The sequence below is a fragment of the Oncorhynchus tshawytscha genome, linkage group LG31 (assembly GCF_018296145.1).
Source record: "Oncorhynchus tshawytscha isolate Ot180627B linkage group LG31, Otsh_v2.0, whole genome shotgun sequence".
NCBI lineage: Eukaryota > Metazoa > Chordata > Actinopteri > Salmoniformes > Salmonidae > Oncorhynchus > Oncorhynchus tshawytscha.
The window spans coordinates 6,887,989-6,911,698 of record NC_056459.1 but is presented as its reverse complement, the minus strand read 5'-3'; the positions used below and the strand labels follow the sequence as shown (position 1 = coordinate 6,911,698).

The window sequence follows — 23,710 nt, the reverse complement described above, 5'->3', positions numbered from 1 at the left end:
CGGAAAATGTCAAGAAAACAACATGATAGTTAACTGAGCTGACAGAAAATCTATTGATAATATGAGCTGTAATAGTCCAAGTGTAGACTGCCATGTATATTATTAATTGCAGTGCAATATGAAATGCTGTCTTTCATTAATCAAATGGCCTACATTGTTAAAACTGCATTATTGGTTAAGGGCTTGTAAGTAAGCATTTCACTGTAAGGTCCTCACCTGTTGTATTCGGCGCATGTGACAAATACATTTGACTGAAATAAGATGTTGCCATCAATCTAAAGTAAAATTACATTTTTTTTAACCTTTATTTAACTCGGCAAGTCAAGTACAAATTCTTATTTACAATATATAAACACTGAACAAAAATATAAATGCAACAATTTCAAAGATTTTACTGAGTTAGTTAATTTAAGGAAATCAGTCAATTGAAATAAATTCATTAGGCCCTAATCTATAGATTTCACATCACTGAGAATAAGGATATGCATCTGTTGGTCACAGATACCTTCAAAAAAAGCTTGGGGCGTGGATCAGAAAACCAGTCAGTATCTACCATTTGCCTCATTCAGCGTGACATCTCCTTCGCATAAAGTTGATCAGACTGTTGATTGTGGCCTGTGGAATTGTGTCCCACTCTTCAACGGATGTGCGAACTTGCTGGATATTGGCAGGAACTGGAATAAGCTGTCAAACATGTCGATCCATATCATCTTAAACATGCTCAATGGGTGACATGTCTGGTGAGTATGCAGGCCATGGAAGAATTGGGACATTTTCAGCTTACAGGGATTGTGTACAGAGCCTTGCGACATGGGGGCGTGCACTTTCATGCTGAAACCTGAGGTGATGGCGGGGAATAACTGGCACGACAATGGGCCTCAGGATCTTGTCACGGTATCTCTGTGCATTCAAATTGCCATCGATAAAATGCAATTGTGTTTGTTGTCTGTAGCTTATACATGCCCATAGCGCCACCATGGGGCACTCTGTTCACAATGTTGACATCAGCAAACCGCTCGCCCACATAACGACATACACGTGGTCTGCGGTTGTGAGGCCGGTTGGACATACTGCCAAATTCTCTAAAATGACTTGAGGCGGCTTATGGTTGAGAAAATCATTCAATTCTCTGGCAGCAGCTCTGTGGACATTCCTGCAGTCAGCATGTCAATTGATCGCACCCTCAAAACTTGAGACAGCTATGGCATTGTGTTGCGTGACAAAACTGCACATTTTAGAGTGACCTTTTATTGTCCCCAGCACAAGGTGCCCCTTTTTGTGCATAGTAAACATTTCTGGGGTCTTTTATTTCAACTCATGAAACATGGGACCAACCCTTTACATGTTGAGTTTATATTTTTTGTTCAGTGTAGTTATCAAAACTCACTGAATAGAACTTTGGCCTGGCATTGTGTTTTTTCCCCAACCCTACTGCGAGGCACTGTGAAATTAAAGACTGACCGATTCAACCCATTTGGGAACACGTAATAGAAATGTTCCATTACACCTTTTGATCCCTTTTCCATCCACCATCAAAAATATTCCGCCTTGGAGCAGATCTCAGATAGTTGGCTCCATAAAATACCAAGGACGAGCCACAAGCACACTCAAATTCTGATTCAATACCCTGTAGACAATAAACAGATCAGACAGACATCAGAGTACATTAAATATGTTTTAATGAGATCAGTCAAGACCTTCTGTAAACAACCTTACAATGTAGAGGGAAGTGACGGAGTGCAAAAATTCTCACCTGCTAACCTGTTGACAGTATATGGACAGAGTCAAAGCCATTCTCTTACATAATCGTTCAACCTGTTTCGGAAAACAACAAACAATCTCAGACGTGGAGAAGCTTTGGTAATGCAAATCATCTAAAAGATCCTCAGGAAACTACAGCATTTGGAACGCAAACCTGTCAAAATAAAAGAGCATTATGAAATTCGAAGCAACGGAAAGTCTTGGGGATGGGAATAGAAAGGCAAATAATAGCAGACACGTTCTTCCAAGTGTTATCTTTGTTGTAAAGAGAAAATCGAAAACAATTGAATAAGAAGGAGGAGTATAAGTGGAAGAAAGGGCCATGTAATTGAACTCTTCACATCGTTTTAATAGAGCCCACCCACGCCTGCAAATTATCTTGACTTTTCTATTTTATTGCCTGTCACGAACCTGAATTCATGTCATCCTCCAGAAAGCCTCACACGTGCATTATCCACATCTTTTTTTGGTCCTAAAGATATCACTTTGAGGCAAAACGTACTACAAAAAAAACAGCAGATATGAATTTACAGTGAAATAAATAACATTGTGTCAATGTTGTTTTACAAGACCAACCAAGGGTTGAGGCAGGGCAGTGATAACTCTCTCTTGGCTGTACAGCAGTTTGTCTGAGGAGAGAGAGCGAGAGAGCGAGAGAGAGAGAGCGAGAGAGGAAGCTGTGGAGGGGGAGAGTTCAGGGTCGTGTTCATTAGGCACCAAACTGAAGAAAACGGACTGAAACGGGGAGGGATCTGAACTACCTGAACTTGTACAATAAGAAATACATATTTATTTTTTCAGTCGCAAAACATTTTGCTATGGTATGCCCTAATGAACACGACCCAAATCTATCCAGTTACAGTACCTCTGATTGGGTGAATAATATATGCAGTGCATCCAATCTAATGTAGCTGATTGGACATACAGTAAGGCCTAAAATACAGTTAAAGACTTAACACATACAACCCTATGAGATAAGGTTAATAAAACGACATTTCATCATCACCGCTGTGTCATAGCATCAGCGTGATCGAGAGGCTTCTATTACAGGCTCTGGATCTGGCCTGGTTCAGCAGGTACTTCCTGTTAATATACTGGCCTGTAAGGTCTCCATATCAATGCAGTTGCCATTTTGGAAGTCTCATTGTTTTCTGTGGAATGGAGGTTGCCCACTGAGAAAGTCACATTTCATCATTTTCAGACATTTTGTTATCAAAAGAGGGCGGTGATGCTAAGTTAAATGTACACAAAGACACAATACTTGAAGGTCTCCTCAGACTTAATTCACAATATGTGGTGTTGATGTTCTGAAAATGGGTGGGGGGGGCCTAGAACATAAAAAAAATCCTGGCTCGAGTATGGATCAAACAAAATGGTTAAAATCATGATTGAACTTGATTCATAGGAGAAAAGTCAGAATTTGACCAATTCTGCTGATAAGTGGCCTTAAATGAACTTCAATAGGCCTCTTATACTCATTATATCAAAGTGATAAATTAATAAATAAATACTCCATATAAATACATATTATCCACTGGCCAGACCCAGTTTGCTGTACAAAATGTACCTCCCATTCTTATAATACAATATAGGAATAATCTTTGTAACAAGTCTTCCAGTCTGCCTCTAGTAGCTAAATTCAAACTTTGTCTCCTCTTTAAAAAAAATGCAAGTTGGGAGTGTTGTGATGCTCATAAATATTCATATCATTACATAAAACTCTGCTTCTCTCCCTCTCTCTGGTTCTCAGGTCTACCAGAAGTCTCGGCGGTGGTAAGCGTCTGGGTCACAGTACTTGGTCACCACCACCCTGTTGGCAAACTTCCTGCCTGTCAGCGCCTGCATGGCCTTCTGGGAGTCAAACAGCGTCATGAACTCCACAAAGATCTGAGAGAGGGAAAGAAAAGGATAGGAGAGTAGGTGAATAGCCATTCTGTATAGAACCAGACAACCATGTTAAATGTAATTCTACAGCAATCAACTATGATAAATGCATCAACTATGATAAATGCATTGGAAACTATTATCTTAAGCCTAGGCAAAAGTGATATGTTATGAAATGCTTGTTTGATGGGAGGCGAAAGGCAAATGTACATTTTTTACACCCTTTTTCTCCCCAATTTCGTGATTACAATCTTGTCTCATCGCTGCAACTCCCCAATGGGCTCGGGAGAGGCTAAGGTCGGGTCCTCCGAAACATGACCCGCCGAACAGCGCTTCTTAACACCCGCTCGCTTAATGAATGTGTCAGAGGAAACACCGTTTAACTGACGACCGAAGTCAGCCTGCAGGCGCCCGCGCCCGCCACGAGGAGTCGCTAGAGCATGAGCAGCCAAGTAAAGACCCCCCGGCCAAACCCTCCCCTAACCCAGACGATGCTGGGCCAATTGTGCGCTGCCCTATGGGACTCCGGGTCAAGGCCGGTAATGACACAGCCTGGGATCGAACCCAAGGCTGTAATGACACCGCAACACTGCGATGCAGTGCCTTAGACCACTGCGCCACTCGGTAGGCCAGGGAATTCAATCATTTAACCTGAACTGAACAGATTCACTTAAAAAATGTACAACTTCAGAACGCAGACCACACAAACTCTCCTCAAATGACTGCAACAAACACCCCCATGCATCATGAGCCATCATCCCCTCCCATCTTAATACCCAGGTACTCCTTTACCCCTCCCCTTGCTCATCTCACCTTCCCAGTGCCTGGGACCTCCAGGCCATCCACAGGCCGGGGGATTTCAATGCTCTTCACCTGGCCGTACTTGCCGCACTCATCCCGGACGTCCTCCACGATCTCCTCGTACTCCTCGTCATCCAGCAGCTCCTCCACAGCCACCATGTTCATCAGGCAGAGGACCTCAGTGGGTAGGCCACCCAGCGAAGCCATGGAGGTGGGCATTAGGCCTGGCACCTGGAGGGTCACCGGGGTCTGGTTCATACCCGTCTGATGGGGGAAGGGTGTGGAGAGGTGTTGGTGATTGGGAAGGTTGAAAGAACATGAGCACTTGTAGAAAACCTTTTAGAATGTTTAGGGTGTAAAACACATAAGAATTTTTAAATAATAATGTGTCCTCTTTGCAGTTGTGTATATGCTTAGTCAATCCGTAGTCAGCTCTGGATTGTCCTGATTAAGTTATGAAACCAAGCTTGATGTTCCAGGTCAGTCATTCGCGATGGTCACAAGCCATTCAAACAAAGTCGAGCTGCTTGAACTTTTGCGCCAGGAGTGGCATAAAGTCACCCAACATCAATGTGAAAGACTGGTGGAGAGCGTGCCAAGACGCATGAAAGCTGTGAATGAAAATCAGGGTTATTCCACCAAATATTGATTTCTGAACTATTCTTAAGATAAAACATTAGTATTGTGTTGTTAAAAAATGAATATGGACTTATTTTCTTTGCATTATTTGAGGTCTGACAACACTTTTGTTCTTTTGACCAGTTGTCATTTTCTGCAAATAAATGCTCTAAATGACAATATTTTTATTTGGAACTTGGGAGAAATGTCAGTAGTTTATAGAATAAAACAAAAAAAAATCATTTTACCCAAATACATACACAAAATAGTAAAACCAGAGAAACTGATAATTTTGCAGTGGTCTCTGTATATACAGAGATGTATGTACACTACCGTTCAAAAGTTTGGGGTCACTTAGAAATGTCCTAGATTTCCATGACAAAAATACATGAAATAAATTGCTAAATTAATAGGAAATATAGTCAAGACATTGGCAAGGTTATAAATAATGATTTTTAATTGAAATAATAATTGTGTCAAATAATCAAATAGTCTAAATAATCAAATAATCCTCCATTTGCAGCAACTACAGCCTTGCAGACCTTTGGCATTCTAGTTGTCCATTTATTGAGGTAATCTGAAGAGATTTCACCCCATGCTTCCTGAAGCGCCTCCCACAAGTTGGATTGACTTGCTGGGCACTTCTTACGTACCATACGGTCAAGCTGCTCCCACAACAGCTCAATAGGGTTGAGATCTGGTGACTGTGCTGGCCACTCCATTATAGACAGAATACCAGCTGACTGCTTCTTCCCTAAATAGTTATTGCATAGTTTGGAGCTGTGCTTTGGGTCATTGTCATGTTGTAGGAGGAAATTTGCTGCAGTTATGCGCTGTCCACATGGTATGGCATGGCGTTGCAAAATGGAGTGATAGCCTTCCTTCTACAAGATCCCTTTTACCCTGTACAAATCTCCCGCCTTACGACCACCAAAGCACCTCCAGACCATCACATTGCCTCCACCATGCTTGACAGATGGCGTCATCACTCCTCCAGCATCTTTTCATTTTTTGTGTCTCACGAATGTTCTTCTTTGTGATCTGAACATCTCAAACTTAGATTTGTCGTCCATAACACTTTTTTCCAATCTTCCTCTGTCCAGTGTCTGTGTTCTGTTGCCCATCTTAATCTTTTCTTTATATTGGCCAGTCTGAGATATGGCTTTTTCTTTGCAACTCTGCCTAGAAGGCCAGCATCCCATTGCCTCTTCACTGTTGACGTTGAGACTGGTGTTTTGTGGGTACTATTTAATGAAGCTGCCAGTTGAGGACTTGTGAGGCGAGGCGTCTGTTTCTCAAACTAGACACACTAATGTTCTTGTCCTCTTGCTCAGTTGTGCACTGGGGCCTCCCACTCCTCTTTCTATTCTAATTAGAGCCAGTTTCAGAAGAAAGTTCTTTGTTTCTAGCCATTTTGAACCTGTAATCGAGTCTAACCCACAAATGCTGATGCTCCAGATACTCAACTAGTCTAAAGAAGGACAGTTTTATTGCTTCTTTTAATCAGAACAGCTGTTTTCAGCTGTGCTAACATAATTGCAAAAGGGTTTTATAATGATCAATTAGACTTAAAATGATAAACGTAGATTAGCTAACACAACGTGCCATTGGAACCCAGGAGTGATGGTTGCTGATAATGGGCCTCTGTACGCCTATGTAGATATTCCATTTAAAAATATTAAAAAATCCAGCTACAATAGTCATTTATAGCATTAACAATGTATTCACTGTATTTCTGATCAATTTTATGTTATTTTAATGGACTCTTTTTTGCTGTTCTTTCAAAAACTAGGAGATTCTAAATGACCCCAAACTTTTGAACAGTAGTGTACACACACACACACACACACACACACACACACACATACAGTGCATTCGGAAAGTATTCAGACCCCTTGACTTTTTCCAAATGTTGTTATGTTACAGCTGTATTCTAAAAAATTTTTTTTTTAAGAATCCCTCAATCTACACACAATACCCCATATTGACAAAGCAAAAACAGGTTTTTAGAAATGTTTACAAAATACATTTACATAACTATTCAGATCCTTCACTCAGTACTTTGTTGAAGCACATTTGGGTATGACGCTACAAGCTTGGCACACCTGTATTTGGGGAGATTTCTCCCACTCTTCTATGCAGATACTTTCAAGCTCTGTCAGGTTGGATGGGGAGTGTCGCTGCAAATCAAATTCAAATCAATTATACATATTTAGCAGATGTTATTGGGGGTGAAATGCTTGTGTTCCTAGTCCAGTAGTATCTAACAATTCACAATACACAAATCTAAAAGTAAAATAATGGAATAGATACTACTGCACTAGGAACACAAGCATTTCAAAAGTAAAATAATGGAATTAAGAAATATAATAATATAAATATTAGGACGAGAAATGTCGGAGTGGAATTGACTAAATACAGTAGAATAGAATACCGTATATACATATGAGATGAGTAAAGCTGTATATAAACATTATTAAAGTGACTAGTATTCCATTATTTAAAGTGGCCAGTGATTCCATGTCTATAGCGCAGCAGGCTCTAACGTGCAGGGTTGAGTAACTGGGTGGTACCCAACTAGTAATGGCTATTTAAAGTGACGGAGTGCAAAAATTCTCACCTGCTAACCTGTTGACAGTATATGGACAGAGTCAAAGCCATTCTCTTACATAATCGTTCAACCTGTTTCGGAAAACAACAAACAATCTCAGACGTGGAGAAGCTTTGGTAATGCAAATCATCTAAAAGATCCTCAGGAAACTACAGCATTTGGAACGCAAACCTGTCAAAATAAAAGTCCATTATGAAATTCTCAGAGGCTACCCGAAACATATGCCAGTCCATGTGATTAAAACAATCTTGAAGCATGGATTCCGATTGGTCAGACCAGCATTGAATAGACCTCCGCATGGGTACTTCCTGTTTGAGTTTCTGCCTATAGGAAGGGAGGAGCAAAATCGAGTCCTGATCTGATTTGCCGAAGGGAGGGCGGGGGGAGGGCCTTGTAGGCATCTCGAAAATGCGAGTAGCAGTGATCTAGTGTTTTCCCTAAACTAGTACTACAGTCAATGTGTTGATAGAACTTCGGTAGTGTTTTCCTCAAATTTGCTTTGTTAAAATCCCCAGCTACAATAAATGCGGCCTCAGGATATGTGGTTTCCAGTTTGCATGAAGTTCAGTGTCGTTCATTGAGGGCCTACACTGAACATTAGCGAGTAATATACTCAGAAGCAGTGGATGGTGTACCCGCCTCCTGAGTCGGACTAGAAATCCACTCTGAATACCTCTTCTTCGCTGGCGGCGACTTGAAGCAGCCTCTGGGATAAGTTCAAATGCCCTGGGGGGTACGAACAAAGGATCCAATTCAGGAAAGTTGTATTTCTGACCATAATGCTGGAGAGTTACCGCCGCTATGATATCAAAAAGTTATTTCCGGCTGTATGTAATAACACAAAACCATTTCTGGGCTAATAATGTAATAAATAATACATAAAAAAAATGAAATACTGCAAAGGTGTTTAGGAGCTACAAGCAGAGCTGCCATGTCTGTTGGTGCCATCTTGCCATGCCATCAGGTCTCTTCAGAGATGTTCGATCGGGTTCAAGTCCGGGCCACTCAAGGACATTGAGACTTGTCCCTAAACCACGCCTGCATTATCTTGGCTGTGTACTTAGGGCCGTTGTCCTGTTGGAAGGTGAACCTTCGCCCAGTCTGAGGTCCTGAGCACCCTGGAGCAGGTTTTCATCAAGGACCTCTATGTACTTTGTTCCGTTCATCTTTCCCTCGATCCTGACTAGTCTCCCAGTCCCTGCCTCTGAAAAACATCCCACAACATGATGCTGCCACCACCATGCCTCACCGTAGGGATGGTACCAGGTTTCCTCCAGATGTGACGCTTCGAATTCAGGCTAAAGAGTTCAATCTTGGTTTCATCATACCAGAGAATCTTGTTTCTCATGGTCTAAGAGTCCTTTAGATGCCCTTTGAAAAACTCCAAGCGGGCTGTAATGTGCCTTTTATTGAGAAGTGGCTTCCGTCTGGCCACTATTATAAAGGCCTGATTGGTGGAGTGCTGCAGAGATGATTGTCCTTCTGGAAGGTTCTTCCATCTCCACAGAGGAACTCTGGAGCTTTGTCAGTGACCATCGGGTTCTTGGTCACCTCCCTGACCAACGCCCTTCTCCCCTGATTGCTCAGTTTGGCCGGGCGGACTGTTCCAGGAAGAGTCTTGGTGGTTCCAAACTTCTTCCATTTAAGAATGATGGAAGCAACTGTGTTCTTGGCGATCTTCAATGCTGCAGACATTTTTTGCTACATTTCCCCAGATCTGTGCCTCGACACAATCCTGTCTCGGAGCTGTACGGAAAATTCCTTCGACCTCATGGCTTGTGTGCCTTTCCAAATCATGTCCAACCAATTGAATTTACCACAGGTGGACTCCAAGTTTTAGAAACATCTCAAGGATGATCAATGGAAACAGGACGCACCTGAACTCAATTTCAAATATCATAGCAAAGGGTCTGAATACTTATATAATAAGATATCCGTTTTTTTTTGTCATTATGGGGTATCATGTGTAGATTGATGATGGAAAAACATGTATTTAATTATTTTTTAGAATAAGGCTGTAACAGAATTTGGAAAAAGTTAAAGGGTCTGAATACTTTCCAAATGCACTGTATGTGTGTGTGTATATTTACAGTACCAGTCAAAAGTTTGGACACACCTACTCATTCAAGGGTTTTTCTTAATTTGTTACATTGTAGAATAATAGTGAAGACATCAAAACTATGAAATAACACATATGGAATCATGTAGTAACCAAAGTAGCCCCCATTTGCCTTGATGACAGCTTTGCACACTCTTGGCATGTTCTCCCACGTTTTGTGCCTTACTTACTCACACATTGTTTTCCTCATTCTGTCTTCCATTTCGAAATGTTTTCTACCGTTTGCTCCTTTTGAACAGCACCCAGTTGTAAAGTGTGCCTCTACTTGTAGTCTATCATCTCTGCTACTCACCAGAGCTGCGTTCTTGGCCCCAACACTGGCTCTCTGGACCAGGAGCTTCTTGTCCCCCAGCTGCATCCCATTCAACCCTGCAATTGCCTGAGACGGCAAACATAATTAGAACAGAGGGATGCATCACAATAGTCAAAATTAATTTCCTATCCACATCTCCTTTCCTACAACAGCGCTGATCTGCTAAGGCTGGATGGGTGACAGCAATATGGAAGACGACTACTATGAGATTGGCTTTCACCTGGCCAGGTATATCAGATCAGTGTGGATTAAAGAGAGACAGACAGGGTAGCCACTTTGTACTATTGACATGCAGCCCAAGAGTTTGTGACCTTATGTTAACCTCATATCTATAACAAGAAACATATTGCACACAGCAATACAGGTGCAATATCTGACACTGACCTGGTCGTTCAAATTGACGTCCACATATTCACAGAAGGCGTAGCCCTTGGAGAGGGCCGTGGCGCTGTCTTTGACCAGGTTGAAGGCCTTCAGAGGGCCAAATGAGGTCAATAGCTCTTTTACCTGGGGTGGGGGAACACGAACAAAATAATATGAGGGGATGGATTGCTCTATCAGTAATAATAGTCTGAACTAAAACAAATGAATTCTCAACCTTGATGATTGACAAAACTAAACAGTACTATGAAATGTATTGATCATGCTAGAGACTTAGAAAGAAGGACTTCAATAAGTTAGAAAGGACTGACCTGATCATCATTAAGGTAATTTGGCAAGCCACCGATGAAGAGTTTGTGGGCTGAGTCTGGCACCACGGTCGAAACCACTCCTAATCCAAGCAACAGTGAGATATAGGGTTAAGACATTTTTTAAAATTGAAATCAGAGGATTCAACTGTGTCAACAATCTTTCGAAAGACCCACCTGGTACATAGACACTGGGGCTCTCACTCATGCCGGGCAGGGGCTGGTAGTCGTGAGGCCGTCTGATCTTCAGGCTCTGACCCTGGAAGATGATGCCGTCAAAGGCCATGGCCTGGGTCGTCTCGTCCACCGAGCGGAACTGGAAGAGGAACAGGTAGAGAGAAGGTCAACATTATGACGTGCTATTGTAGAAGCATGCAAAACTCAACGATACTTCAGCACTCAGCACGGCAACTGTTAGCGGGCAATGCAAGCTAGCTAACAACTGCCATCCATGATCGACATGTATTTTATGCCATCATTTTTATACTAAATATATTTTAGTTGAGCACACACCTCGAGGAAGGCAAAGTTCTTGTCCTGGTTTATCTGTACAGCTAGAACAGGGTTGCCAGGGGCCTGGGTGAGTCCGCCAAGGCACATCTGGGCATTGAAGAAATCCATCATTGCTTCCTATTGACACAACATGGATGATCACTTATACGTTTTGCAATTGGGAAGGCAGAAGTACATAGAACCAGCCTGGTCGAGAGCCTTCTATGACACAGTAGTGATGATGAAATGCACAGAGTTATTTTTAACCATATCGCATAGGGTTGAGGCGTTAGTCTTTAACTGTATTTTAGGCCTTATGTCCGATCAGCTACAATGAACAAACGCAACATGCAACAATTTCAAAGATTTTACAGAGTTACAGTTCATATAAGGACATCAGCTAATTGAAATAAATTGATTAGGCTATAATCTATGGATTTCACATGACTAGGAATACAGACATGCATCGGTATGTCACAGATACCTTTAAAAACAAAAGTCATCCCAAGTATGCTCAATCGGTGACATGTCTGGTGAGTATGCAGGACATGGAAGAACTGGGACATTTTCAGCTTCCAGCAATTGTGTACATATCCTTGCGACATCGGGCTGTGCATGATCAAGCTGAAACATGAGGTGATGGCGCCGGAAGTATGGCACAACAATGGGCCTCAGGATCTCGTAACGGTTTCTCTGTGCATTCAAATTGCCATCCATAAGTTAGAATTGTGTTTAATTTCCATAGCTTATGCCTGCCCATACCATAACCCCACCGCCACCATAGGGCACTCTGTTCACAACGTTGACATCAGCAAACCGCTGGCCCACACGACACCTGCCTGGTACAGTTGAAACTGGGATTCAGCTGTGAAGTGCAAACCTCTCCATCGTGCCAGTGGCCATCAAAGGTGAGCATTTGCCCACTGAAGTCGGTTACAAACTGCAGTCAGGTCAAGACCCTGGTGAGGACGACGAGTACTAAGATGAGCTTCCTCTGGACTGTTTCTTAAAGTGCAGAAATTCTTCAGTTGTGCAAACCCACAGTTTCATCAGCTTTCCGTGTGGCTGGTCTCAGACAATCGCGCAGGTAAAGAAGCCGGATGTGAAGGTCTTGGGCTGGCGTGGTTACCCGTGGTTTGCGGTTGTGATGCCGGTTGGCGGTACTGCCAAATTCTCTAAAAACAATGTTGGAGGCGGCTTATGATAGAGAAATTAACCTTCAATTCTCTGGCAACAGCTCTGGTGGACATTCCTGCAATCAGCATGCCAATTGCACACTCCCTCAAAGCTTGAGACATCTGTGGCATTGTGTTGTATGACAAAACTGCACATTTTAGAGTGGCCTTTTAGGTGCACCTATGTAATTATCATGCTGTTTAATCAGCTTCTTGATATGCCACACCTGTCAGGTGGATGGATTATTGTGACAAAGGAGAATGCTGACTAACAGGGATGTAAACACATTTGTGCACAACATTTTAGAGAAATTCGTTTTTTGTGCATATGGAAAATGTTAGGTATATTTTATTTCCGCTAATGAAACATGGGACCAAGACTTTACATGTTGCTTTTATATTTTTGTTAGGCTACAGTTTACATACACTTACGTTGGAGTCATTAAAACTTGTTTTTCAACCACTCTTAACATTTCTTGTTAACAAACTATAGTTTTGGCAATTCGGTTAGATCATCTACTTTGTGCATGACACGAGTACTTAAATCAACAATTGTTTACAGACAGATTATTTCACTGTATCACAATTCCAGTGGGTTAGAAGTTTACATGCACTAAATTGAGTGTGCCTTTAAACAGCTTGGAAAATACCAGAAAATTATGTAATGGCTTTAGAAGCTTCTGATAGGCGAATTGACATAATTGGAGTCAATTGAAGGTGTACCTGTGGATGTATTTCAAGGCCTACCTTCAAACTCAGTGCCTCTTTGCTTGACATCATGGGAAAATCAAAAGAAATCAGCCAAGACCCCAGAAAAAAATTGTAGACCTCCACAAGTCTGGTTAATCATTGGGAACAATTTCCAAACGCCTGAAGGTACCACGTTCATTTGTACAAACAATAGTACGCAAGTATAAACACCATGGGACCCCGCAGCCGTCATACCGCTCAGGAGGGAGACGCGTTCTGTCTCCTAGAGATGAACGAACTTTGGTGCGAAAAGTGCAAATCAATCCCAAACAACCTTGTGAAGATGCTGTAGGAAACAGGTACAAAAGTATCTATATCCACAGTAAAAACGAGTCCTATATCGACATAACTTGAAAGGCCGCTCAGCAAGGAAGAAGCCACTGCTCCAAAACCGCCCTAATAAATCCAAACTACGGTTTGCAACTGCACATGGGAACAAAGATCGTACTTTTTGGAGAAATGTCCTCTGTTCTGATGAAACAAAATAGAACTGTTTGGCCATGATGCCCATTGTTATGTTTGGAGGAAAAAGAGAGAGGCTTGCAATCCGACGAACACCATCCCAACCGTGAAGCTCGGGGGTGGCAGCATCATGTTGTGGGGGTGCATTGCTGCAGGAGGGACTGGTGCACTTCACAAAATTGATGGCATCATGAGGAAAATTATGTCTATATTGAAGCAACATCTCAAGACATCAATCAGGAAGTTAAAGCTTGGTCGCAAAGGGGTCTTCCAAATGGACAATGACCCCAAGCATACTTCCAAAGTTGTGGCAAAATGGCTCAAGGACAACAAAGTCAAGGTATTGGAGTGGCCATCACAAAGCCCTGACCTCAATCGTATAGAAAATCTGTGGGCAGAACTGCAAAAGCGTGTGCAAGCAAGGAGGCCTACAAACCTGACTCAGTTACACCAGCTCTGTCAGGAGGAATGGGCCAAAATTTACCCAACTTATTGTGGGAAGCTTGTGGAAGGCTACCCGAAACGTTTGACCCATGTTAAACAATTTAAAGGCAATGCTACCAAATACTAATTGAGTGTATGTAAACTTCTGACCCACTGGGAATGTGACAAAATAAATAAAAGCTGAAATAAATCACTCTCTACTATTATCCTGACATTTCACATTCCTAAAATAAAGTGGTGATCCTAACTGACCTAAGACAGGGAATTTTTACTAGGATTAAATGCCAGGAATTGTGAAAAACTGTGTTTAAATTTATTTGGCAAAGGTGTATGTAAACTTCCGACTTCAACTGTACATTAGATTTGGTGAATAATATATGCAGTGCATCCAATCAGTAACTGGATCTGAAATTGATACATCTGGTTGTGGTCTTTAGGGCACACTGCAGCTCTTTGTCAAGTGTTGCATTGACTTCAGTTGCTGATGTGTAGTAATCAGCATATACAGAGACACAGGCTTCACTCAGAGCCAGTGGCAAGTCATTAGTAAAGATTGGTGGGAAAAAAACGTCAGTCTGCTTCATGTGAATTATTTACCCTTTTCACACCATCATGCCAACCCGAACCGTACTGCAACTATGTTGAATGCTTAACCAAGCCAGCACAGTACCGCTCAGCTTGGCTCTGCTAAGGTAGTGTGGAAAGGGTAGCAGTTTCCCCATTACCTACCTCTGTGATGCCAAACGGTATGTTGCCTACGTAGAGCCTCCTGGCCTGCCTGGTCATTTGGCTGCCCACCACGGGTACAGAGGTGGGGGCGGGGGGCAGCCCCTCTGGAGTTATCATGGTGGGCAGCAGGGCCGTGGCTGGGATCTGGCCAGCAGCTGAGAGAGGAACATTGACTCAAGTTAGATATGAGTCTAACGGAGAAGAAATACTCAACACCTGCTCTTTCCATGACATAGGCTGACCAAGGGATTCCAGGTGAAAGCTATGATCCCTTATTGAAGTCACTTGTTAAATTCACATCAAAGAGTAGATGAAGGGGAGGTGACAGATTAAAGAAAAGTTTAAGCCTTGAAACTTGTGCCATTTAGAGGGTGAAGTGGGTAAGACACAAGATTTAAGTGCCTTTGAACGGGGCATGGCAATACGTTCCAGGGGCACCGGTTTGTGTCGAGAACTGCAACGCTGGCGGGTTTTTCACTCAACAGTTTCCCGTGTATATCAAGAATGGTCCACCACCCAAAGGACATTTTTGGGGGGCAATATTAAGAAGGTGTTTTTAATGTTTTGTACACTCAGTGTATGTATGACTATATACAGTGCATTCGTAAAGTACTCAGACCCCTTCACTTTTTCCACAATTTGTAACGTTACAACCTTATTTTTTTTCCTCATCAATCTACACACATTACCCCATAATGACAAAGTAAAAACAGATTTTTTGAAATGTTGGCAAATATATTTAAAAAAATAACATTTACATAAGTATTCAGACCCTTTACTCAGTATATTGTTGAAGCACCTTTGGCAACGATTACAGCCTCGAGTCTTCTTGGGTATGACGCTACAAGCTTGAAACACCTGTATTTGGGGAGTTTCTCCCATTCTTCTCTGCAGATCTTCTCAAGCTCAGGTTGAGAGACATGTCACAAAGCCACTTCGGCATTGTCTTGGCTGTGTGCTTAGGGTCCATTTTCCTGTTGGAAGGTGAAACTTCGCCCCAGTCTGAGGTGGTTCCAAACTTCTTCCATTTAAGAATGATGGAGGCCACTGTGTTCTTGGGATCCTTCAATGCTGTAGAAATATTTTGGTACCCTTCCCCAGATCTGTGCCTCGCAACAATCCTGTCTCGGACCTCAACGGACAATTCCTTCGACCTCATGGTTTGGTTTTTGCTCTGACATGCACTGTCAACTGCGGGACCTTACATAGTGTGCCTTTCCAAATCATGTCCAATTAATTGAATTTACCACAGGTGGACTACAATCAAGTTGTAGAAACATCTTGAGGATGATCATTGGAAACAGGATGCACCTGAGCTCAATTTCGAGTCTCATAGAAAAGGATCTGAATACTTATGTAAATAAGGTAATCCTGTTTTTTATTTTTAATAAACTTGCAAATGTCTAAAAACCTGTTTTCGCTTTGTCATTATGGGGTATTATTTTGTGTAGATTGATAAGGATTTTATTAACTTAAATGTAATAATTTTTAGGATATGGCTGTAACATAACAAAATGTGGAAAAGGGCAACGGGATCTGAATAATTTCCGAATGCACTGTATTTATGTACAGTTGAAGTTGGAAGTTTACATACACTTAGTTTGGAGTCATTAAAACTTGTTTTCTACCACTCCACAAAATCCTTGTTATTAACAAACTACAGTTTTGGCAAGTCGGTTAGGACATCTACTGTGTGCTTGACACAAGTAATTTTTCCAACAATTGTTTACAGACAGATTATTTCACTTATAATTCACTGTATCATAATTCCAGTGGGTCAGAAGTTTACATACACTAAGTTGACTGTGCCTTTAAACAGCTTGGAAAATTCCAGAAAATTATGTCATAGCTTTAGAAGCTTCTGATAAGCAAATTGACATAATTTGAGTCAATTGGAGGTGTACCTGTGGATGTATTTCAAGGCATACCTTCAAACTCAAAGAAAAATTGTAGACCTCCACAAATCTGGTTCATCCTTGGGAGCAATTTACAAATGTCTGAAGGACTCACTTACATTTGTACAAACGAGTAGGCAAGTATAAACACCATGGGACTACGCAGCCGTCATAACGCTCAGGAAGGAGACGCCTTCTGTCTCGTAGAGATGAATGTACTTTGGTGCAAAAAGTGCAAATCAATCCCAGAACAACAGCAAAGGACCTTGTGAAGATGCTGGAGGAAACAGATACAAACGTATCTACATCCACAGTAAAACGAGTCGTATATCGACATAACCTGAAAGGCCGCTCAACAAACGAAACGTTTGACCCAAGTTAAACAATTTAAAGGCAATGCTACCACATACTAATTGAGTGTATCTAAACTTCTGAGCCACTGGGAATGTGATGAAATAAATTAAAGCTGAAATAAATCACTCTACTATTATTCGGACATTTCACATTCTTAAAATAAAGTGGTGATCCTAACTGACCTAAGACAGGGAGGGAATTTTTACTAGGATTAAATGTCAGGAATTGTGAAAAACTGAGTTTAAATGTATTTGGCTAAGGTGTATGTAAACTTCCGACTTCAACTGTGTATGTATTAAGTGAGAGGGACTGAGTTGAATACTTTCATACAAAATCACATTAACAGCCTTTGCTTTTGAGCAAAAATAATACAGACCATGATGTGACACTATTATAGTGAGTGCTGACAAGTACTGACAAACTGACCCTGCATAGCCTTGTACTGCAGGGGTGTGATATGCTCGAAGCCTGGTGCCGGGACATCCCAGTACTTCCTCACTTTCTTCTTCTTCTCTCTGTGCAGAGCTGGAGAGCGACTGCAGGAGAGAGACAGGAGGGGACAGGAGAGATGGACATAGCCTTGCAATGCAGAGACCGTGTGGACGGAGGTTAATGGATAGCACAAAAGTATGGGAATCAATGGGATATCACAAAAAAATACATTTTGGATTGATAGTTATAATACATTGCTCTTAGAACTCTATCTACCTGGCATCTACATGCTCCCATTTGTATATGGCTTAAACATCAGACATTTACCATAATATAAGCCCTGATTTCAAAGTAAGCCTCTGACCATTATAGATCCAAGTCGTCTCCCCTTACCTTGACCTTGTTCGTATTAAGAACCATTCTGACATTAGAACACTCGACAACCACCAAGTACATTACTTAACAGATGGACAGCTGACTCATAATTAGCAGTTCAACTTTGAGTGTCATGCACGTCACGGTCTGCTGTAATACTGTACCTCACAACAGTCTCTTGGGATTGTTTTTGAGTCTGTATGCTGAAATAACAGTTAAAACAGGGGTATTCCGTTTATTATTGCATAAAGGTGGGGAAAGAAATAGTTGAAACCAGTCAATGATCCACAGAAAGCTATTCACACAAAATGGAAGTGCAACTAATTTCAAATACTTGTACAGTATCCACCTGCGCCTGTGTCGACGACGCTCCTTGCTGTTGCCACGGCTTTCCCTGCTCTTCCTCCTTTCCCGGCACCTCTTCTTCCTCTCTCGGCTGAGACTGCGGGACGGGGTACGCCACCCATGCCGATTCTCCTTGTCCCGCTCTGAAGGGGGAAAGAGGGAGGAAGGGGAGGCGAGCAGGGGAGAGTCACAGTGACAAAGTCACAGGATCCCTTAGTTGCAGGAGGAGAGCCAAATCCTTAAGCATACTGCTTAAAAAAAAGTCATAAGCACAAGTGTATGCTGCTACTCCTGTTATAGCTAACGTTAGAGTTAAAAGGCAATTGCCATTCACGCTATCAACATGCAGAGTTAGCACATCTGCGGGCATATCTGTAACACTATTCCCTGATTCTACATTGCATAAATGTGTCCTGGTATAGTACCCTTTATATACGCTAACCGATGGTGAGCGTGGTGTAGTTAAGAGCTAAAGTCATGGACAGGTCCCAATTATTTTTAATTTGCTCCCGAAAAAATAAAACACTAATCAGGCAGATGTGACTAGCTATTCTGTGATGGCTAGCGGGTCAATCAGTGCCTTTTGTCATACATTGCGAGCAGACGTGCCAGCATGTGAGTCTGTATGTGTCATAAATTAATATTGTTTTGGTAAACAAATCATAGGCCTAGTGCAAGCAGCTAGCTGACAGCAATGTAGTGACAGCGAGCTGCTGGTATGCTAGCTCCTTATAATAATCTCTAAAACCTAGCTGGTACAATTAACCATTACTATAGGATGAATGGTCAACACTCACCTTTCTTATTTTCAGTCAACAATCTCTCGAATTCATCAAAATCCGACATTTTAGACCTAGATTGGATGACTTCTCTTGTTAGTTTTGCTACCAAGGCTACAAATAAACACAGCTTGTTTGAATCAAGACTGGACACAGGAAATTAGGACGCCCCCTGTCGGCATGGAATAATACTGATGTAGTGTGTGTGCTGAACAGAGGAATTCTGGAACATTTTTCAGAGCCCAGATAGAAAGACAGACATATTTCTGAAATGTAATATCTAGGAAGACAGATACCAACTACTAAAACGCATAACTGCATTTTGCGCAAACAATGTTTTTTTTATTATTGTACAGCAGATGGGTTACACCGCTTTCACTGACCTCAATATACTATCGAAATGTGGAAAGAAAATGTCAAATACATAAATTAACAAAATAATATTGTAGCTGTGGATCAGGTATTAACAAATGGTTCAACAATGAAAACAAATAAACATGTACAGGTGGAGTTTCTTTAAACCCACGGCTCAGAACAGTGTGCCTGTCCATTAACGGTCTTTACCATCAAAACAGCATTTGATGTATGCTCAAATTCTTCACATTTTCCATTAATTTGGACTCCGCAAACTTGTAGAACATATTTCCCTGAATGGCAGTCATCTACAAAAACTAGCAGGGCTCTCAAAGGAAGGAATACAGTGTCTACAGTATGTCAGTGCTTCATGAATCATGCAGAAACAGATCATCATTCTGCTGTGCCACCTGACAATGAAAGAGCCATGAATCAAAGACTATAAAAACGTAATCCAATTAACATGAACAGCAGGATTGAGCCAACATTATTTCTGTGTAACTGCTGTAATAGGCTACGTCACAAAATGATCCAGTGTGTGGCTTTTAGTTAATACAGTGACAGACTACAACAGTTTACACAAAATCCATGTCTTTCCTTCAACAACAAAAAAAGTGTAAACATATCTCTCACTCAACAACAAAAAAACGACCCTTGGTGCCCCCAATGCAGTAATCCTGCAATTAGCCCTTCAGAAAATGTTTCAAACACAATGAATAAGATACTTCAAGAGAAGAGGTAAAAAAAAAAATATACAAAAAAAATGTGTGACTCCCCATGAAGGTCAATAACTTTTCAGTCTACCTTCCCTCCATGTCTAAACTTATAGGAGGAAAGGACCCTCCATTAGTTTCTGAACCTGTAGGAGATGGGCAGAAGCAGGTGGTTCTTCTTCATGGCTGCCACTTTGGCGTGCATGGGCTCGTCCAGGGCCTTGTAGCAGCGACGGGCGTAGTCCAGGAGCTTCTCCTTGGAAGACTCAAACTCGCCCACCTCGGCCACCTTCTCTGGGGCTACCAGCAGCAGCTCGGCGATGGGGGATGTGGAGGCCATAGTGTTGCGGTCCACCCGGTGGACCTGGAAGGCCTTGGACATGCTCCTCAGGCGCTGGTAGGTGAGGAGGATCTTCTGGTACCGGTGGAGCACACCGTCAGGATCTTTCACTGAAGGAGAGGAGACATTTTAGTTAGCAGTTGATAGGAATTTCCCCCAAAAGTGTGATAACAAAGAAACAATTTTTCCAACATGCAATTGAATATTAATACGCAGCAGACGAATGCACCGGGCATAGGAAATAACATAGAAATAAACTGACTTGATTACCTCTTTGTCTTTCCTTGCCCCGAGTAATCCGGAAAACCCGTCTCATTTTCATTCTCGGCTCCCCACCATTCCTGGATCCCTTTTTCTTGGACATCTTGTCGTCCGATGAATCGTCATCCTCTTCCACTTCCTCTTCCTCCATATAACCGTCTTCCTCAAAGTACTTATCTTCTTCGATCACACGCACCTCCTGTTTTACTGGGGGAGGAGGGGGGGGGGTGGGCAGTGACAAAATGTATCCTCGTACACTTCAAGACACTAGATGACGGTTGACACTAAAGCCTAGCTTAAGCTGTATGACTCTCCCACTCCTAAAAAGCCATCCCACCCAAAAATCTATTCTGCTTCCCTCTCACCAGGAACTCTGCTGCTACATGTGTGAGGTTGGCTCTGGACGTGTTTCCGTAGCATTCCAGACCTGGTGGTCATGGGTGAAGGAGGAGGGCTTGGAGCTCTCTCTGGTGGAGGTTTCAGAGTAGTGTAGTTCAGACTAGTGTGTTGGGATTCGGGATAAACATCTAATAAAGAGGGGAGAGGATAATCGATTTTTAAACGAGTTCCAATTTTTTAAATTATTTTTTCCCCCCTCTACCTCAATTTCACCTCTCTCCATGTATCAGCTTATATAGTTGTGTATTCACTTGTATTATGCTTCCAAACAGTGCACTAAATAGAAAGTGTGACCAGATAAGAAACAGTGCTTCAATTGAACGTACAGTCAAGTACTGACCCACTGGGCACACACTGGTTGAATCAATGTTGTTTCCACGTTGTTCAATGAAATTCCATTGAACCAACCTGGAATAGATGCTGGATTGACATCTGTGCCCAGTGGGAAGTCAGTAGAAAAGTGCTCCCCACCACCAACCCCCCCCCAGTCTTTACGGTTGCTCTCCGGCGTCCTCATGGAGGAGACGAAGCGTTCCAGCTGGCAGCGCAGGAAGTTGCGTTCCTCCTCCAGGTCCTCGATGCGCTTCTGCAGCCACGAATTCTTCTCCAGGGACACACAAAGGTGGGTGCGCAGGTTGGTGATCAGCATGAACGGGCTGTAGTGCGGAGGCATTTCAGAAGCCGACTCTGGAAGGGGGCAGTTCATTATTTGACTGTTTGAGGCATTGGTCATACATGGGTAGGCCCTGAGAAGTTATTGACCACCTGACTTATGACACCATAATTACATGATTAATTTAGTTGATTAAGGTATCAAGAGGTGATTATGCAGGGCACTATTCATGAGGGATGGTAGTTTAATCACCTCCACCCTCCAGGTGAATGGAATTTCTATCCAATTAGTGACAATCAATAAACTGTAGATCACTTTGCTCGGGTTTGAGTAGCCCTGAACCAACTTATCTGACATGGTCATGATTGGAGAACACATTTATAAGGGGATGCTTAACTTACTAATATTCTGTATGAGACAGGTAAAATGGTTAATACAGAAGCCTAGTTGTTACCCAACACCCCCTCCAAAAAGATATATATCTGTCTGACTGGTATTATGCCCAAATGTACCTTCCAAAATCTGCTCACTCTGGTTCAGATAGGCAGCCCGGCCCTGGTTCTCCTCAAAGGGGAAGGAGACTTCATATTCATCCACAACATTATATAGACCTTTAGGGACCAGTCAATGGTAGTGACACATGAGTGACAAATAAAACATGTAATTTGATAAATATACTGTTTAAATGGAAGTGCATTGAGTAAGCTAATTGAAGTCATTTTGTAAAATAACAATACAGCCTATTCGGAGGACGAAGACAAATGAAAGTACCTGTTGCATTCCTCGTGCTGGTCCGATCAGTCATCCTTCGTGGATTGAGGGCTGTTCTGCAAATCTGTAATACATATGGCAACATTGTAACATTATAATAAGCACCGTCGTGGATCATACGTCAAGAAGTGTTAAAACAGTTATTAGTCCGTCGAGACCGTGATGTCACCAGCTGTAAAACAATTAAGATACCCCCAATGCGATTTCGCCATATAAGTGGTATCTAGTAAGTTCACCTGCTCCGAAATTGAAATGTAGCTAATCAATGTAGAATGCAATACGAATACAGGTAAAAACAACTGATGTTTTAGCATGAAATGTCAGCGAATGGTTTGTATTAGTTGTTACCCCGTTCTTCAAACGAGCCGCAAGTTAATAAGCAAGTTAATAACCATCCGCTTCCCATCAGGTGAAATGGGGTGAATTAGACAGCTTTTCTAATCGAGCCACGTGCGTAATTACTGCGCAGGGGGTGTAACGCTTCGGACTTCCTCTTCGATGGCTAATGAGAATGTATAATAATTATAGTGAAACAAACCTAATAGCTACTTCATCGTGTCTTCAAATAACCTGCATCAACTACTGCATTTGCATCTTATAGCCTACCATGATAATAATTTCATACATTTTTTTGCATACTGTATGTGGGAGGAGCTCAGTTTGTGGGAGGGGATGAATTAGTTTTTGAGAAAACACACACAAATATTAAAGATGGGTTCGAATTCGACAACTCCGGAAGAATACAAAACTTGGCCAGGTAGACAATTATTTTTTTCTAATAAATAATGACATTAAAAGTTGTCGGAGTCGACATTCAGTGTCACCTGGGCAAATTAAAAATAAACGTGTAAAACATGACAAAGCGCAACTAAACGTCAGTCTACCGACTTTCAAAAGCATGTTTAACAATATATTCTGCCTAGCCTTACTATTTTCCTTGTTGCTTTGGAGTGAAAATGTCATTAGTTTGGATATGCTGAGATTATAAAATAGTACCTTCCCACAGGGCACAGTTTTGATCTACATTTGGTTGAGCTGTCAACTAACAAGAATTCAACGTGAATTCAACCAACAATTTCACCCTGTCGTTGGATTTATTTTAAAAGTTGGGTGAAAAAAATACGAGATTCTCTTACTTTGATTACATTTTGCAATTCTCAACAGTTTTACACGTTGATTCAACGTCATTACATATACTTTTTGGGTTGAAATGAAGTGGAAACAACGTTGA

At 41.9% G+C, this 23,710-nt stretch overlaps 2 protein-coding genes across 6 annotated transcripts; both read right to left on the bottom strand.

The window, feature by feature from the left end:
* Positions 1-1,662: 1,662 nt before the first annotated feature.
* LOC112229862 (splicing factor U2AF 65 kDa subunit) lies at positions 1,663-19,188 on the bottom strand. 2 transcript variants are annotated; one of them, XM_024395964.2, is made up of 12 exons: positions 19,047-19,188; positions 18,254-18,392; positions 18,069-18,107; positions 17,524-17,633; positions 14,849-15,003; positions 11,310-11,426; positions 10,974-11,112; positions 10,800-10,879; positions 10,492-10,614; positions 10,087-10,173; positions 4,459-4,710; positions 1,663-3,648 (listed from the first exon to the last, which is right to left on the bottom strand). In XM_024395964.2, exons 1-12 carry the CDS (start codon positions 19,093-19,095, stop codon positions 3,514-3,516), a joined length of 1,425 nt encoding a protein of 474 aa, XP_024251732.1. In that variant the 5' UTR covers positions 19,096-19,188; the 3' UTR covers positions 1,663-3,513. The 2 variants fall into 2 exon arrangements, with proteins under 2 accessions (XP_024251732.1, XP_042166064.1); XM_042310130.1 differs by lacking the exon at positions 18,069-18,107.
* A 162-nt stretch (positions 19,189-19,350) lies between these two features.
* Positions 19,351-23,100, bottom strand: LOC112229283 (coiled-coil domain-containing protein 106-like). 4 transcript variants are annotated; one of them, XM_042310565.1, is made up of 7 exons: positions 23,018-23,100; positions 22,480-22,543; positions 22,221-22,319; positions 21,591-21,782; positions 21,062-21,223; positions 20,706-20,903; positions 19,351-20,545 (listed from the first exon to the last, which is right to left on the bottom strand). In XM_042310565.1, the coding sequence occupies exons 2-7, from the start codon at positions 22,511-22,513 to the stop codon at positions 20,229-20,231; spliced, it is 1,002 nt and encodes a 333-aa protein (XP_042166499.1). In that variant the 5' UTR covers positions 22,514-22,543; positions 23,018-23,100; the 3' UTR covers positions 19,351-20,228. The 4 variants fall into 4 exon arrangements, with proteins under 4 accessions (XP_042166499.1, XP_024250884.1, XP_024250883.1 ...); XM_024395116.2 differs by lacking the exon at positions 23,018-23,100 and adding an exon at positions 22,828-22,967; XM_024395115.1 differs by lacking the exon at positions 23,018-23,100 and adding an exon at positions 22,716-22,821.
* Positions 23,101-23,710: the final 610 nt, after the last annotated feature.

What these genes read in the sequence shown, in the direction of transcription:
- LOC112229862 (XM_024395964.2), bottom strand. Translation starts at nt 19,095, where the DNA reads ATGTCGGATTTTGATGAATTCGAGAGATTGTTGACTGAAAATAAGAAA. An exon ending in AGAACTTTGCCTTCCTCGAG is followed by an intron (nt 11,113 to 11,309) that starts GTGTGTGCTCAA and finishes TTCCTCTTCCAG; the next exon opens with TTCCGCTCGGTGGACGAGAC. An exon ending in GGGCCAAGAACGCAGCTCTG is followed by an intron (nt 4,711 to 10,086) that starts GTGAGTAGCAGA and finishes TTCCCCCATCAG; the next exon opens with ACGGGTATGAACCAGACCCC.
- LOC112229283 (XM_024395115.1), bottom strand. Translation starts at nt 22,793, where the DNA reads ATGCTAAAACATCAGTTGTTTTTACCTGTATTCGTATTGCATTCTACA. An exon ending in GAGTGAGCAGATTTTGGAAG is followed by an intron (nt 21,783 to 22,220) that starts GTACATTTGGGC and finishes GCCCCCTTCCAG; the next exon opens with AGTCGGCTTCTGAAATGCCT. An exon ending in GAGGACGCCGGAGAGCAACC is followed by an intron (nt 21,224 to 21,590) that starts GTAAAGACTGGG and finishes CCTCTTTATTAG; the next exon opens with ATGTTTATCCCGAATCCCAA.